General features: G+C 45.3%; 1 protein-coding gene across 2 annotated transcripts in view; it reads right to left on the reverse strand.

Moving 5' to 3' along the window:
• Positions 1-381: 381 nt before the first annotated feature.
• Epb41l4b (erythrocyte membrane protein band 4.1 like 4B) overlaps positions 382-14,237 on the reverse strand; it is a 160,146-nt gene continuing 146,290 nt past the window's right edge. For both annotated transcript variants that reach the window (XM_052176524.1, XM_052176526.1), the window contains 2 exons: positions 8,478-8,623; positions 382-4,188 (listed from right to left, as the gene is read on the reverse strand). In XM_052176524.1, coding sequence (XP_052032484.1) covers positions 4,119-4,188; positions 8,478-8,623 — 216 coding nt within the window. In that variant the 3' untranslated portion in view covers positions 382-4,118. The remainder of the gene's footprint in view (positions 4,189-8,477; positions 8,624-14,237) is intronic.

Below are 14,237 nucleotides of genomic sequence, written 5' to 3' on the forward strand. Positions count from 1 at the left end.
GCAGGCTGGGCAGTGAGCTTAGGATCCTTCCGTCTTCCCAGCACGGGTATTACAGACATGCTGCCGCATACTGCTTTTTATGTGGGCAACAGGATTTGAACTCAGGTCCTCACACTTGTACAGCCAGCACTTTACTAACTGAGCAGTCCCTGAGCCCAGAGCTTGCTGGACCTGCCTGTCTAGTGAGTCCCTAGAATCCACCCCAACACTAGGGTAATGGAGAAATGCCACTGTGCCAGGCTTTTACGTAGATGCCCAGGGTCCAAACCCACTTTCATGCAACAAATGCATCCCCTACTAACCATCTCCTGGACCCAGTTAGTTACTTTTAAATGGAGAAGCATTAAATTCCACTTTCATTTTTAAAAGACAGACAACCTTTATTTCTTTCTCATCAAAATAATTTCTCAAAAGGACCCCTTTTGTTTCTGTTATAAAACATCCCCAGATTGGTGCTACCATTCAGTATCCAACCAGGAACAGATGTGCCCTGCCCCTGACCACCTGGTGCGTGCCATTTTTCACTTTGAATTTCATGAGATATAAAAGCTGTGATCTTGGAAGTCCCTCAGAAAGTTAAACATAGGGTTGCTGTATGATTTGGCAATTCCAAAAGAACCCAAGACATATGTTCACACGAAAAAACACGTGTGCATGAACGTTCGTAAAAATCATCGCTCATAATAGCCCCCAAACTGGAGCAACCCAAATATCTGCCAACTGAATAAATAGATAAACAAAACATGGTAGCCTTTTCTCCATTATTCAGTCACAGAGACAGAATGACGTTCTGATACATACTATGACATAGCCGAACCTTGAAAACATGGTTAAATGAGTGAAGCTTATCACAGAAGCCCACAGACTATATGATTCCAGATATATGATGCGTCCAGGATAAGCAAATTCATAATCAGAAACCTACAGGCCAGGTGGGGGGTGGTTGGTAGCTGCTGGGGGGAGGGGCAGAGTCATAAGTCAGATTGTGTTTGCCCAGCGTCATGGATATGTTGAAGGACACTGAGGTGTACACTTTAAAATCATTAAAATGGCAGATTTTATTCAAAGACTTTAAAGGTCTGTGATCTCTGAAATGGTGAAGGATAACAACGATATCAGGATCTTCCTGTGCTCTTTGGGAAATAAAATTCCAGATGAACCCTGGTGGGAATTTCTGAATGCTAAACACTTCCCTCTTCACACCTAAAGATCTGTGCGGTCCCTAAGCTGTCAACTCTATGGGTTGAGGAGTACCAGACCTCTGCAGTAACACACTATGACTTCCCAACTAGGAATCTGAGACCACAGTCTGGAGTCCAGCTCTGTAGTGATTATGTTAGCGGACTCTCTCCTCTCCTCTGGAATCCACAGTGGGTGTTGTGTTGCCTTCTAGAGCTGTTGCTTGGGTCTAAAGTAGACAAAGAAGGTAAGAATTGCACAACTCCTTTCAGTCATTGTGAGTTCGCCCAGGGCAGCCTTACCACCTCAAGTCCCAATGCCAAGCACCCACCATACATTTAAGTAGGCAAAAGGTGGTGCCACTGCAGCAATATACTTCTCTGGACTTCATTGGTTGGGGTGAACTGCCAGTGGTACTGGGTTTTCACATACAATAGCAATCAGCGTGTTTCTGCTCAGGCTTGCAGTGATGTCCCCTCCTTGAGACTCTTGTGAGCCCAAGGGAGAGGTGGGGGACAATGTAGGAGCTTGTAAGCCTCCTGAAAGCAGCAGCCCAACCCTCCATGCACCCTTGCTCAGAAACAAAGCAAGTCATACACGTGGGATACACGTGTGTCCTGAACGCCTCGGAAACCTGCTGTGTTCTGGAGGTTTCCATCAGAGAGCAGGGGGAGGAGCGCACACTGCAGAGAGCAGCTCAGTGAGGAAGCAGCAGCTGCCAGGTAGGCAGGAGGTGACAACCCCATGTTCTACAAGAACATAGTCTGTGTCACGTGCACATGATAGAGGACAGCCAAAGCCATTTTGCTAGTACATCTAGGGGCTATGTGGGTGCAAAGCACCTACCCGTCCCTACACTTTCCCCAGACAGCTCCACGGAAACAGCAGGACAACTATAAAGAGCTATTGATGAGGCGGGGTCATGGCCTATATAAGGTCACAGCAAGCCCTGCACATGTCAATAGCTCCTCCTGACAATTTTTTTTGGTACCATACCAAGGTCCAGGAGGGTCTGATATGTGTACCGACAACCAGGATTCATCAGGAAAGGGCTGAAGACCTTCCAGGACACTCTGTGCACTAAGGCAGGGAAATAAATGTGCCATTCATCCTATAAAGAATTCGATCAAAAAATATTAATTTGTGAAGAGTCAGTTCTTAAAGGGTTACTCCTTGGTTATCTGAATACCTGTTTACATACCTCATTTGCATCAACGCTAGTCAGTGAGGCAATTTTTATAGTCATTAGTATCAAATTATTGGCACCATTCATTTGTAGGGGTAGGGAGAGGGCAAACTTCAATACAACATAAAAATACAGTTCTGATACAAAGGTACGAGATCAGTTCTATTGAACAAGCAGTCATAAGAAATGGATGTGGACAGTTTACATACAAGAAAAACACAGCTCGTACGTAACTCATCACACAGAAAAGTGTTCAGCCTTGCTAGCAGTTCATCAAATAAGACAGCTTCTCAAGAATAGCTATACACATCTATTAAACTAGCAAAAAATAAATTAGAATAGCAAAACTCAGAACTGGCAGAGCTATTGGTAAATAGAAATGCTTATACATTGCTGGTGGCATTATAAATTGTTGAGGGGATTCAAGCATTCAGAGGAGGGGAAGTTTAAATGAGATGACCTTTAAGGTCCTTCCAATCCAAAGATTGGATCTTTCTAGAAAGCAATCTGGCAATATAAAACAAGAGCTATAAAATACTTCATGCTCTCTGATTTTGTAATCCCTCTTTGGAGATATTCCGGAGGGAATAATCCAAGAGAAGGATTTTATATATATATTTATTTATTTATATATTTTTTTACAAAGACATTCATAGCAGCACTATTTATAAGTGTGAAAATTTGCATATAACTCAAATATCTATTAATGGGTAGAAGTGAGGTTAACTGCGTCATGTGAATATAAAGACGTTTAAGTTAGTGAAAGTATCTGACTCGTAAGGAGATGTGTTAGGTAAAGAAATATAACAAAAGGAATGTCAGTGCTGAGCACAGCTATGTAAAAACAGCGTATCAGTGAAGCAGGAAGAACTTGAGAGCTAGCTGCGGATAGGGGCTCCTTAAGTCCTGCAAAGTTATTCAAGTGCATAATAAAAATTTAAAAACACATTTCTTGAAATTATATAAAAAGGGAGTTAAGTTTCTTCTGGGTCAGATCCTATCAACATGGTTAGAGTGGATGGAATTTAGAACTAATTTGTCTTTATGGAAAGCCAAATGAATCTTCCTGATACTGAATCATCTTGACCCTGTGAAGATTTTTTTAGACAATGTAAGTTAGAATTTCCTATATGGGCATCAAAGATAAATTCCATTTATCCCAAGTTGTTTTGTATCCAACAAGGTCACACATTCAATTGTATTTCAGGTTAAGATGAAGTATCTTTAGTTGTATAAGATGTAACTTTTCCCCATTCATCTATTCATGTCTGAATAAAAATAAATAACTTTATAAGATCTGTGTATTATTCAGTGTAAATGGAAAACCAGCAGTAAAGAATTATTCTCTCATAAAATGACCCATTTAACAAACAGCCAAAGCTTGGTGCAAATGTCAATCCTAAAAAAAGTCGTATCGTTGAGAGTGTATGCATAAGATTCTGTGCTGCATCAGCCCCTGGGGTTACTAACAGATACACACAGGTACCTCTGAATAGAAATCCCCTTTCTTCTGGAAACTTCCTACCAAACCCTGTCTCCACTGCATTGAGCAGTAGAAAAACCTCTCATGCTCAGGAGACGTAAAATAACTTTTCCAACGAAGTCAAGCCGGAAGCTGGCTTCCGCTAACCCTGGAGACCTGGGCGAACGGAGCACACATCTGTATGTCGTGCCGCAGTGAGCACACCACCGAGCCCGAGGAAAGGAAGTGGACGAAGGCACCATGCCATCTCCAGGCAGCAAGGGTGGAGTGTCACAGTTCGGTCATCAGCAATCTTTTCATCATCTTCTCTCTTTCCAGTTCCTGCCGGAGCGTCTCCGCACTGAGAAGCAAGGGACAAAGCGGTAAGACAAAGCCTCGGCGTCTGCAGGTGTGAGCTCGGCCTCTGCAGGTGTGAGCTTGGCGTCTGCAGGTGTGAGCTCGGCGTCTGCAGGTGTGAGCTTGGTGTCTGCAGGTGTGAGCAGAACCTAAACATCATCTTACAGACTAGACTTTCCACATTGGCTAGCAGTAGAGTGAGAGCAAACTGCCTGGCTCCTGAAGGGTTTCCCTCCCCGACCCCAAGGGGGCATTCCTTGAGGGACTCATTTGCTGTCAGTGATCTCCATCATCTCACAGCTGAGTGCAGAGATCTGCTCAATGACTGTCTCTGGAAGGACTGAAAAACTTTTAACATTAAAAAAAAATAGTGGGGGCTGGAGAGATGGCTCAGCGGTTTAAGAGCACTGACTGCTCTTCCAGAGGTCCTGAGTTCAATTCCCAGCAACCACATGGTGGCTCACAACCATGTGTAATAAGAGCTGATGCCCTTTTCTGGTGTGTCTGAAGACAGCTACAGCTATTATTATATATAATAATAAATAAATCCTTTTTTAAAAAAAATTAGCTTAGTTGGGCACGGTGGGACATGTCTTTAATTCTAACATTTGAGAAGTAGAGAAATGTGGGTCTCTGTGAGTTTGAGACCAGTCTGGTCTATGTAGTTAGTTCTAGGACAGCCAGGGCTACAGAGATTCTGTTTACATACATACATACGTACACTTTATTATCATCATTATTATTGTGTGTGTGAAAGTGTGAGCACAGAGATGCATTTTGCCATTATACACATATGAAAGGTCAATTTTCAGAAACTCTCTCTCTCTACTGAAGAATAAAACTGAAGTCACCAGGCTTTCTTGGCAACTGATTCTATCTCTGGAGCCATCTGGTGGCCTGGGGGTGGTGGTGCAGTGTTAGATTTCTTCCAATTGTGCTTTAAAATCCACTTTATATAATTTTTTTTTTCCTAGAGTGTATGTTGGTTAATATCCAAAGTAATGTCTTAACAAAGAATGTGCTATGTTTAATGAGTAAAATAAAGGGAAGGGGAAGATGGAAGGGCAAAGGGAGGTTGGCTGCTTTGAGGGGCTGTTGTTGACTTCTTGGTCCCAAGGTCGGCTGAGTATTCTGTTGAAGTGGTTTTAATGAGAATGTTCTCCATGGGCTTAGATACTGAACACTTAGTCTCCAGTTGGGGGCGCTGTTTGAGGAGGTTTAGGAAGTGCAACCTTGCTGGAGGAATTGTGTCTTCATTCTTTGGGACAAGCATGGTGAGACATAGTCTCAACCTCTTGCCAGTTCACTCTCTCTGCCTTGTGCTCCCAATTAAAGACAAAGACGTGAGCTCTCGGCTTCCTTCTCCTGCTGCCATGACAGTTGCTTGCTGCTGTGCCTTGCCCTACTGTGATGGACTCTCATCCCTCTGGAACCATGAGCCATAAACTCTCTCTTCCTTAAGTTGCCTTTAGTTGTGAGATTTTATTATAGCAGCAGAAAAGTAACTAAGACAGTTATAGACCTTGTTTCTTTTGTTTGTTTGTTTTTGTTTTTTGAGACAGGGTTTCTCTGTATAGCCCTAGCTGTGCTAGAATTCACTCTGTACACCAGGCTGGCCTTGAACTCAGAAATCTGCCTGCCTCTGCCTCCCAAGTGCTGGGATTACAGGCATGTGCCACCACTGCCAGCATCCTTGTTTCTACCAGTTAAATAAACACACAGATATAGGTAGGTGTAGGTGTGTGTGTGTGTGTGTGTGTGTGTGTATACGTGTGTGCTTCTGTACATACTTTGCTTGATTGGAACACATAGTCTTATGTCTCTTAGATAAATGTTCTGGTGTGTGATCTATTCATCTTCCTCTTCAAAATGATGAATACCTCCCCCTCTCTTCATCTCTCTTGCTCTCCCTTTTAAGACGGGGTTGCCTAGGCTAGTCTTGAACTTGTGGCCCTCCAATTCTCCAAGCTCTGACTCCCAAGTTGTAGGAACTTTGGGTGTATGCCACTGGAAGGGACCTACAAGGTGTGTGTGTGGGGGGGGATGATTTAGTTTGATTTTTATTTTGTGTGCATGTGCTCCATGTATACAGATGTCCGAGGAGGTGAGGCAGGGGACCAGATCTCCTAGAGCTGTAGATAAAGATGGATGTGTGAGTTATCCAGCATGAATACCGAGAACAGATCTTGGGCTCTCTGGAAGAAGAGCAAGCACTCTTAACTGGTAAGCCATTTCTCCAGCCAGAAAATAAACTATATGTTTAAAGGCAGGGAGTAACTTTAATAATCTCACTCACTCAGGAAGTCAGTTTCTACCATGGTCAATGAGCTCCCACACAGTAGGGCCCAGGGTGCAGCTTTGGTGGGTTGTTGCAGTCACCCACCCTGTGCCTTATAGAAGAAAACCACAAATCAACATGCTAGCCTCCCTAGCTCTTAGTTATTAAAGATTTAGTATTGGAGGTCCCATGGCTGCAAGATAGTTGTCAGTGTCTCGCCACCTTGGCTGTGATGTGGTGTGATTGTGGTGATGGTGGTAGACAAGGCTACCTTTCAAGGACAAGTGGATCTTTTTTGGGCTGGAAGTGGGGCTGGGGCTTGGGGTATAAAGTGTTTGCTCTGTAAGCACAATGATCTGAGTCCCATCCCCAAATAAAAATACCAGACATAGCACACAGACACACTTCCATAGGGAGGGAGACAGAAGGATCTCTGAAGCTCACTGGCAACCCAGATTGGCCTAATTATTAGTGAATACCAAAGGCCAGTGAGAGACTATCTTAAAGAGGTGTGTGATGTTCTTGAGGATGACCCCCAAGGTTTGTCCACAGGCTCCACACATACTCCTTCACACATACACAAATGCATACATATATGAGCACACACATGTGTACACATATATACATAAATATATGAACGCATACACACACAGACACACACACACACACACTTATAAAAAGGTCTCTAGGTGGAAACACTGACTTCCTCGGGCCGGAAGGCATCTATCTGATGGGGGACTGGCTGGATGATGGAAAAGCTGTCATCTGTCTTCTTTGCTGCCTTATCTTTGAGAGCAGAGTCTGTTCAGCTTCTCACACTGATCATTTGAGAAGTGTTTTGTCCAGAACGACAATAGAGGGTTGACTTGGCCTAGATTTGCCTCGTCTCTCCCTGGCTTTAAGGCTAAAAATACTTGCTTGCCCCCATGGCTGGAAATACACATCACAAAGGAGCACAACAAAGCTGGAAAGCCCTGTTCCCAGAAAAGACACGACTGTCTCCTGAGGATTCTTGTCCCGTGTCACTGACTCCTCAGTTCTCCAGAGCCAAGAGGCTGCTTGGAGGCAGTTGCTCTGTTTCACCCCTCTTTCTTCTCTTGTCACCATCTTGAGTCACTGGTCTCCTCAAGCTTTCCTCATGACTACCCTGGCCCCTAATCTCGATTAATCACGCCAGGCATGCTCAAGTGCAGGAACCTAGGCCTGGCAAGTCCCTCTGGCAAGCCTGTCTTCCACAACTATCTGCATCCTGATCCCCGCCATCTTCAGGTGTCACTTCAACGAGGTCATCCCAACCTTTCCTATTGCTTTTTTACAGTCTCAATCTACTTCTTACCTGGCATCACACACACACACACACACACACACACACACACACACACGATTTTCTGCTTCTCAAACCCTCAAGCATAAAAGTGCAAACTCCAGTAGGGTAGGACTTTATCTGTCGGGTTCACTATCCAACCCTAGCACCTAGAACTCGTTGTAGTCCTTAGAGAGCTTTCCCTACAGGATAAATGAATGGAAGAATGAATGGATGGGGCTGGGATGATGGCTCCCTCTGTAAAATGCTTACCATGGAAGGATGAGGACTTGAGTTCAGGCCCCCAGGACTCAAGTAAAGCCTGGCTTGATGGTGTGTGTGTATCTGTCATCCCGGATCTTTCTACTGGGGCAGTAGAAAGAAGCAGAGCCCTAGAGCTCATTCACCAGCCAGCCTAACTGAATTCATGGACTCTAGTTTCAATGAGTTGAAACAATTTCAATAAGTTGAAATGTATTCAAAAAATTAGAAAGCAGCTGATACCATATGTAATGCTGATCTCTAGTTTCCATATGCACAAATGTACATATGCATGTGCACTCTCATATGTGCATACAATACATATATCTACACACACACACACACACACACACACAAGAATGAATGTGGGCCTATAGAGTCACAGACAAGGTGAGTTAGAGTCTAGGTCTGGCTCCCTGTTACCAGGGTACCTGTTACTTATTGGACTCACCTGGCTGCCAGAGAGACGGGCTTCCGGGAGGTGTAGATGGTCTGTACTGTGGCCACAGTCTCTGTCAGTGGCCGCAGAGTTGCTGTTGGAATCAAGGGGGAAGACTGGCCAGGATAGCACTGTAATTTGTTCTCTCTAAAGTCTGCCTGGAGAGGAAACGGAAACAAGAGATCAATCTCCAGGCCAGTCTTTCTGTGTCAGCTGCTCCCCCTCGCCCCGCCCTCCCCCCCCCCCCCTCGGGCCTCACTGAACTGCTCTTATTTTAATAATAGCTGAAGTCATCACACGCTTCCAAAACACTTTAAATGATCTTACTCTGCCTGACACCATGCTAAGCACTTTCCACACATTACCTCTTGACAACATTTTAAGACAGAGATCATCTGTCACTGCAGCTTAGAAACCATCCTTTGGAAGTTTTGTGGGTACCACAGAAAAAGCAAGACATGGCACTCAGACATTGTTGTGTTATATCTTTTAGTAAACATTCTGATTTGGGAGCTGTAAAGATGGCTCAGCAGTTAAGAGCACTTCTGCTCTTGCAGAGGACCCGAGCTCAATCCCCAGCACCCGTACGGTGACTCACAGCCATGAGCAACTCCATTTTCCAGGGGGTCTGATGCCTTATACTGGCTTCAGTGGGTACCACATGTACATGATGCACGAAAACTCATGCAAACACTTGCATGAGCATGAGAATACATAAATAAACAAGCATTTTTATTTCATGACATTAAAAGATAGAGCAGTATACATCTTAGAATTGCTTCTCTGGAAAAGAAAAATGAATCTTAGAGAGTTTAAGTCAGTGTTTCTCAACCTATATGGGTCATGACCCCTTTGGGGTCACCTAAGACCATCAGAAAATATGTTTTATGATTCACATATATATCAAAATATTGTTTTATGATTCATAACAATAGAAAATTACAGTTATAAAGTAGCAATGAAAATAATTTTATGGTTGGGGGTCACCACAACATGAGGAACTGTATTAAAGGGTCATGGCATTAGCAAGGTTGAGGACCACTGGTTTAAAATTTCCAGTTGAGGTCACTCAGTAAGTAATCATCTGTTAGTTTTTGTTTGTGGAGGTGAAAGGACACCTTATAGGAGTTCCCTTACTATGTGGGTTCAAGGAATCAAATGAACTTAGGCCATTAGCTTGGTAACAAGGGCCTTAGCCTTTACTGAATCATCTCAAAGGTGATAAGAAGTAACTAAAGACAGCACTCAGGGACTTCAAGGTGGCTCTGTTGGTAAAGTGCTTGCCACATAAGCAGGTGAAACTGAGTTCTGATCCCTAGTACCCACATGAAAAGTCAGATACAGATGCACACATCTGTAATCCCAACACTCTAACTCTAAAGGACCCCTTGGGACCTGTTCCAGTTATTAGAAGAGACTCTGTGTCAAAAACTAATGTGGAGGGAGCTTAAATGGTGACTCAGTGGGTCAGAGTACTTGCTGCTCTTCAGAGACCTGAGTTCAGGTCCCAGCATCTATGTCATGCAGCTCATAATTCTAGGGCATCTGATGCCATCATTTGGCCTTTGAGGGCACTGCTACTCTTGTCTCTACAAGCCCTCAAGCATGGGTAGCATACACTCATGCATTCATGAATGCATATAAATAAAAATAAAATAACTCCTAAAAACAAAAGGTAGAAAGAGATTAAGAAAGATTTGATATTGATATCTGGCCTTTGTACACCTACATGCACACATATACAAGCATAGTTGCACACAACTGCACATATCCACATAAATGCATAATACAGACAGACAGACACACACACACACACACACACACACACACACACACTGTATTCAGAGAGTTTGTAGAACACAATTAATGATGTTTTTCATCAATAAAGCGCCACTGTGGATCCAGAATGCAGTCCCCAGACCAGCAACGTCATCGTTAGTTTGAAACTTGATTAAAAATGCTCAGGCTTTACTCAAGACCTTGATGCCAGAAAGCCGAGCATGGTAAGCTCTCACAAGGATTCCAGATGCTTCTGATACACAGCACAGTCAGGACCACTGGCCTACAGCACACTGCCTAGTTCACAGAGGGAAATTCTTGCCACTTACAAAGCAGAATCTGCTTCTCACTCTTACATAGAATGCTCAAGAACAGAAGCAGCTGTTGGGAAGCAGAGAGTGGTGGGGGTTTGGACTACATGGTGAGACTCTCAATGAAACCAAAGCCAAAGTAAATAGTGAGAACAAAAGAATAAAAGTGAAGAAATATTATGATCCCTTATTGCTGTCATCAATCTACTTGCCTACAGTAGCTTTTCATGTATAATTTTTGTTTTATATCCTTAAAGATTTCTGATCATTCTATGTACATGTTTTATGGGCATGTTTTGCTTGCATGTATGTATGTGCATTGTGTGTATTCTGGTACCCTAGCGGTCAGTGTTGGATCCTCTGGAACTGCAGTTACGGATGGTTGTGAGCCACATTTAGGTGCTAGAAACTAAACCCAAGACCTCTGAAAGTGTTCAGTGCTATCTTTCCAGCCAGTGTTCAGAGCTATCTCTCCAGCCTCCTCTTTAAAGAAAAAAAAACCATAATAAAACCTTTTTAATAATGCATGCACACACACAACTCTATTAATGCTGATTCTTGACTCTGAATTTGGAGAAATTTACCACCCAGATTTCTAAAGAGGCTTTGCTCTTTGAGTGCATAATTCCCTTCTTGGTGGTGGTACAGAAGATGAGGTGCCTTTAGAAGTCTGTCGCAGAGAAGCACAGAACCCATGTTTGTGTCTTACATCTGCTCCTAGAGGGGAGACAAGCTTGTTGGAAATGTAAAAACGCTGAATGCCTGCTGTTGGGTCTCTGCTGAATGTCATTTCGGAGAGAGCAGCTCTCCAAAATGCTCTGCATGCCAGTATGTCTCACGGACAGGAGCACACATTCTTGTCGAGAGTGTGAGGCTTGCTACAGAGAATCATGCAGGCGACAGTCACTGCTGCTGTTCACAGGGCCACTCTGGCTCATCCCCTTCCAGGCGCACAGTAGGGTAAAACCTCACTGGCTTTCTCAGGCTGGGAGGTGACCACGTGCTTTGCTTTGTCCAATGAAATAAGAACTGGTGCTCGTGTCCTTCCACTGGTCATTTAAGGACTCGGGTGTGGCTCGGTCCTTTTTCCCCCTCTGCCACTGTGACTGGTGATGTTCCACATGGCAGGAAGCTGGTCCATCAGCCTGGGCAACACAGAGCAGAGCCTTCAGTCTGCCTGTGATAGATGGGCTGTGTGGGCAAGAAAGGAGTTCTGTGTGTAGTTTAAAAGCCTGGCCTGGCCTGCCTGACGCGGTAGCTGGCTAATAGGAGGTGGCATTGCTTCAGTGACATGTGGCCTCATGAAGCCACTTCGGAGGGCCATTTGTACCAATGGTGCAAAGGCACAGGTGGGTTAAAGCGCAGAGGTCCCAGGGCAAACATTCACTATGTCTGCATTCACAGCATTTCTTATGGGTGTGCAACCCATGTAAGGAGGGTGGGGGAACCGGTCACACTTAAGAAGGATCTATAAATTTTCTTATTAAGCCCCAACCATTATCTCTTAAAATGTCTGTTAAATGACAGAACGAATAGATACATTAGCATTCAGTAGAATGAAGCAGGCAACAGAAGAAAGAGCACATCAGGTTAGGAAGAGGAACTTGGGCCAGATGCAGACAGGGGCCCTGTCTGTGATCCTGCTGGGAGAACAGAAGGTGGGCTGCCTTTAAAATCTAGACAGAGTGACTTGAGTCTTTGAGGGTGTGAGTATGGAAATCTAACACTATGGCTTAAGAGGGGTTTCTTGGTTGATACTGGCCAACGTTCTCTATGAGAATTCATTAAGGACACTCGGAGGTCACATAGGGACCACACAGATTGGCAGTTCAACTTTGTACAGAGTCCACTAGAGCTGTTGAAGGGCCCACAGCTGCAGCGGGGACAGGCCTTGAGGCCTGTAGAATGCTTAGAAGAAGCAGCCTTGTGCAGGGACGAGAAAACTGAAAGCCTGAGGCCTCAGCTTTGCTCTTGATATCACCGTCTTCCCCCTCGAATATTCCAAGCCCCGAGTTACTCTCTAACAGCTGACAACAGCTGTTCCTTGTTTTCAGTCAAGCCGAAGGCAGGCACATCGTCATGCATGGCTGACTCTTCTCCCAGGCCATGCTTCCTCCAGGCACTCACAGTTTCCATCTGAAAGGGACACCATGGTGTCCAAATGGCTCCATGGTGAAGGCTGGGTCCTATGTTGAAGAGAAGTGGCTAGAGTCTGTGAGAAAGGACTGACTTGTTAACGAGCTCATAGCTGAGTGGGCTACTGGGGGATGTGGGCTCCGTGGAGGAAGTGGGTCACTGGGGGTGCTGCTTTGACAGGCATATCTTGTTCCCAGAGCCCTTCCTTGGCCACTTCCTGGCTGCCCCGAGAACAGCTTTCCCAGCCTTGCCCTTGCACTATTTGCCACAACTTTGTATCAGGCCTAAAGGCAAAGGCACCAACTGGTCCTCCCTGAGACCTCTGCGACAGTGAGTCACAGTGGCTCTTTCCCTTTGAAGTTGGTTTTCTGAAGACCTTTCTCACAGTGAAGGGGATCTCAGTGAATGGATCCCCTGTCTAAGTCCTGGAAGATAGAAGTCTGGTAGCTGTCTGTCCCTCTCCCTCACTAATCTAGTATCTTCCCAGCCTTCTAAATATCTTCCCCAGCCATATACTTCTCCCGCCTCTGCCATCAAAATCACTCGGGGGCCAGTTCTCTGCACACACTCTCTTAAACTACTGTCCTAGATTTATTTCTAGACAATTGTTCTAAACTTGTTCAGTCTGGACCCAAATGTTCTCCCACTGTGGTGACAAAGATGCTTTCTAAAGACCCCTGCCCTGCCCCTGCCCTGCTCTAACCGCTTCTGAAGGCTTCGTGCTGCTAGGAAAGCACCAGGCGCGGCTTTGCTCCTACAGCAGTGGCTCCTCTTCCTCCTCTCACGCCCCAGGCTCCGGCTTCCTGGATTCCAGTTCTCTGGCCTTCTTTGCAGTCCCCTGAATGCGTGGTGGCCTGTCCTTCCCCAGGACTCTGATTCACGCTGTTCCCTCTGTCTGCTCTGGCTGCCTTTGAAACACTCTTGCCCAGTCCTGAAAAGTCCTGGCGTGGTTGCTGACACGGGCTTCCAGCTCCATCCGTGTCCTCAGCTCTCAGGAAGGGCTTCCCTGAGTGTGCCCCATCCCTGCCAAGGCAGGGCAGGAGGCCACGCCATCATGGCTCACTGAGGGAAGTGGAGCAGAGCTGTCAGCTGGGGGGCTGCGTCCAGCACACTGCGGGGTGGGTTGGCTGTACACACATCAGGGCGACGGGACCAAAGAGCATGGCGTGGCCCTCATAGCTCTGTCCTTTCAGTAAAGTGGCCTAGAATGAGCTCTTGACCCTAGGGGAAAATGTTCTAGCACCTACTTTTCTCCACACGGACGTGGCTAGATACCTTCTCATTCCTGTCCATCCTTTGAAACCTGAAGGAGCCGCTACTCCATCTCTCCATGCCAAGGGCTGAAGCCTCCTTAGGCAGGGAGCACCACTGTACTCAGGGATACCTCCAGCCCCTTGGAGATCCTCCAGAGAAGACAGAAACTCTTGGAGGTGGGTCTCATAGATTATGAGTTCAGAAATTACAACTGAGTCCTGGGAGGGGTGGGAAGGAGAGAAAGTAGAGGAAGAACTGTTCTGTGGTTCCACGGCTGCTATGTGTAGTGGCT

The sequence above is a fragment of the Apodemus sylvaticus genome, chromosome 3 (assembly GCF_947179515.1).
Source record: "Apodemus sylvaticus chromosome 3, mApoSyl1.1, whole genome shotgun sequence".
In the NCBI taxonomy this organism is placed as follows: Eukaryota; Metazoa; Chordata; class Mammalia; order Rodentia; family Muridae; genus Apodemus; species Apodemus sylvaticus.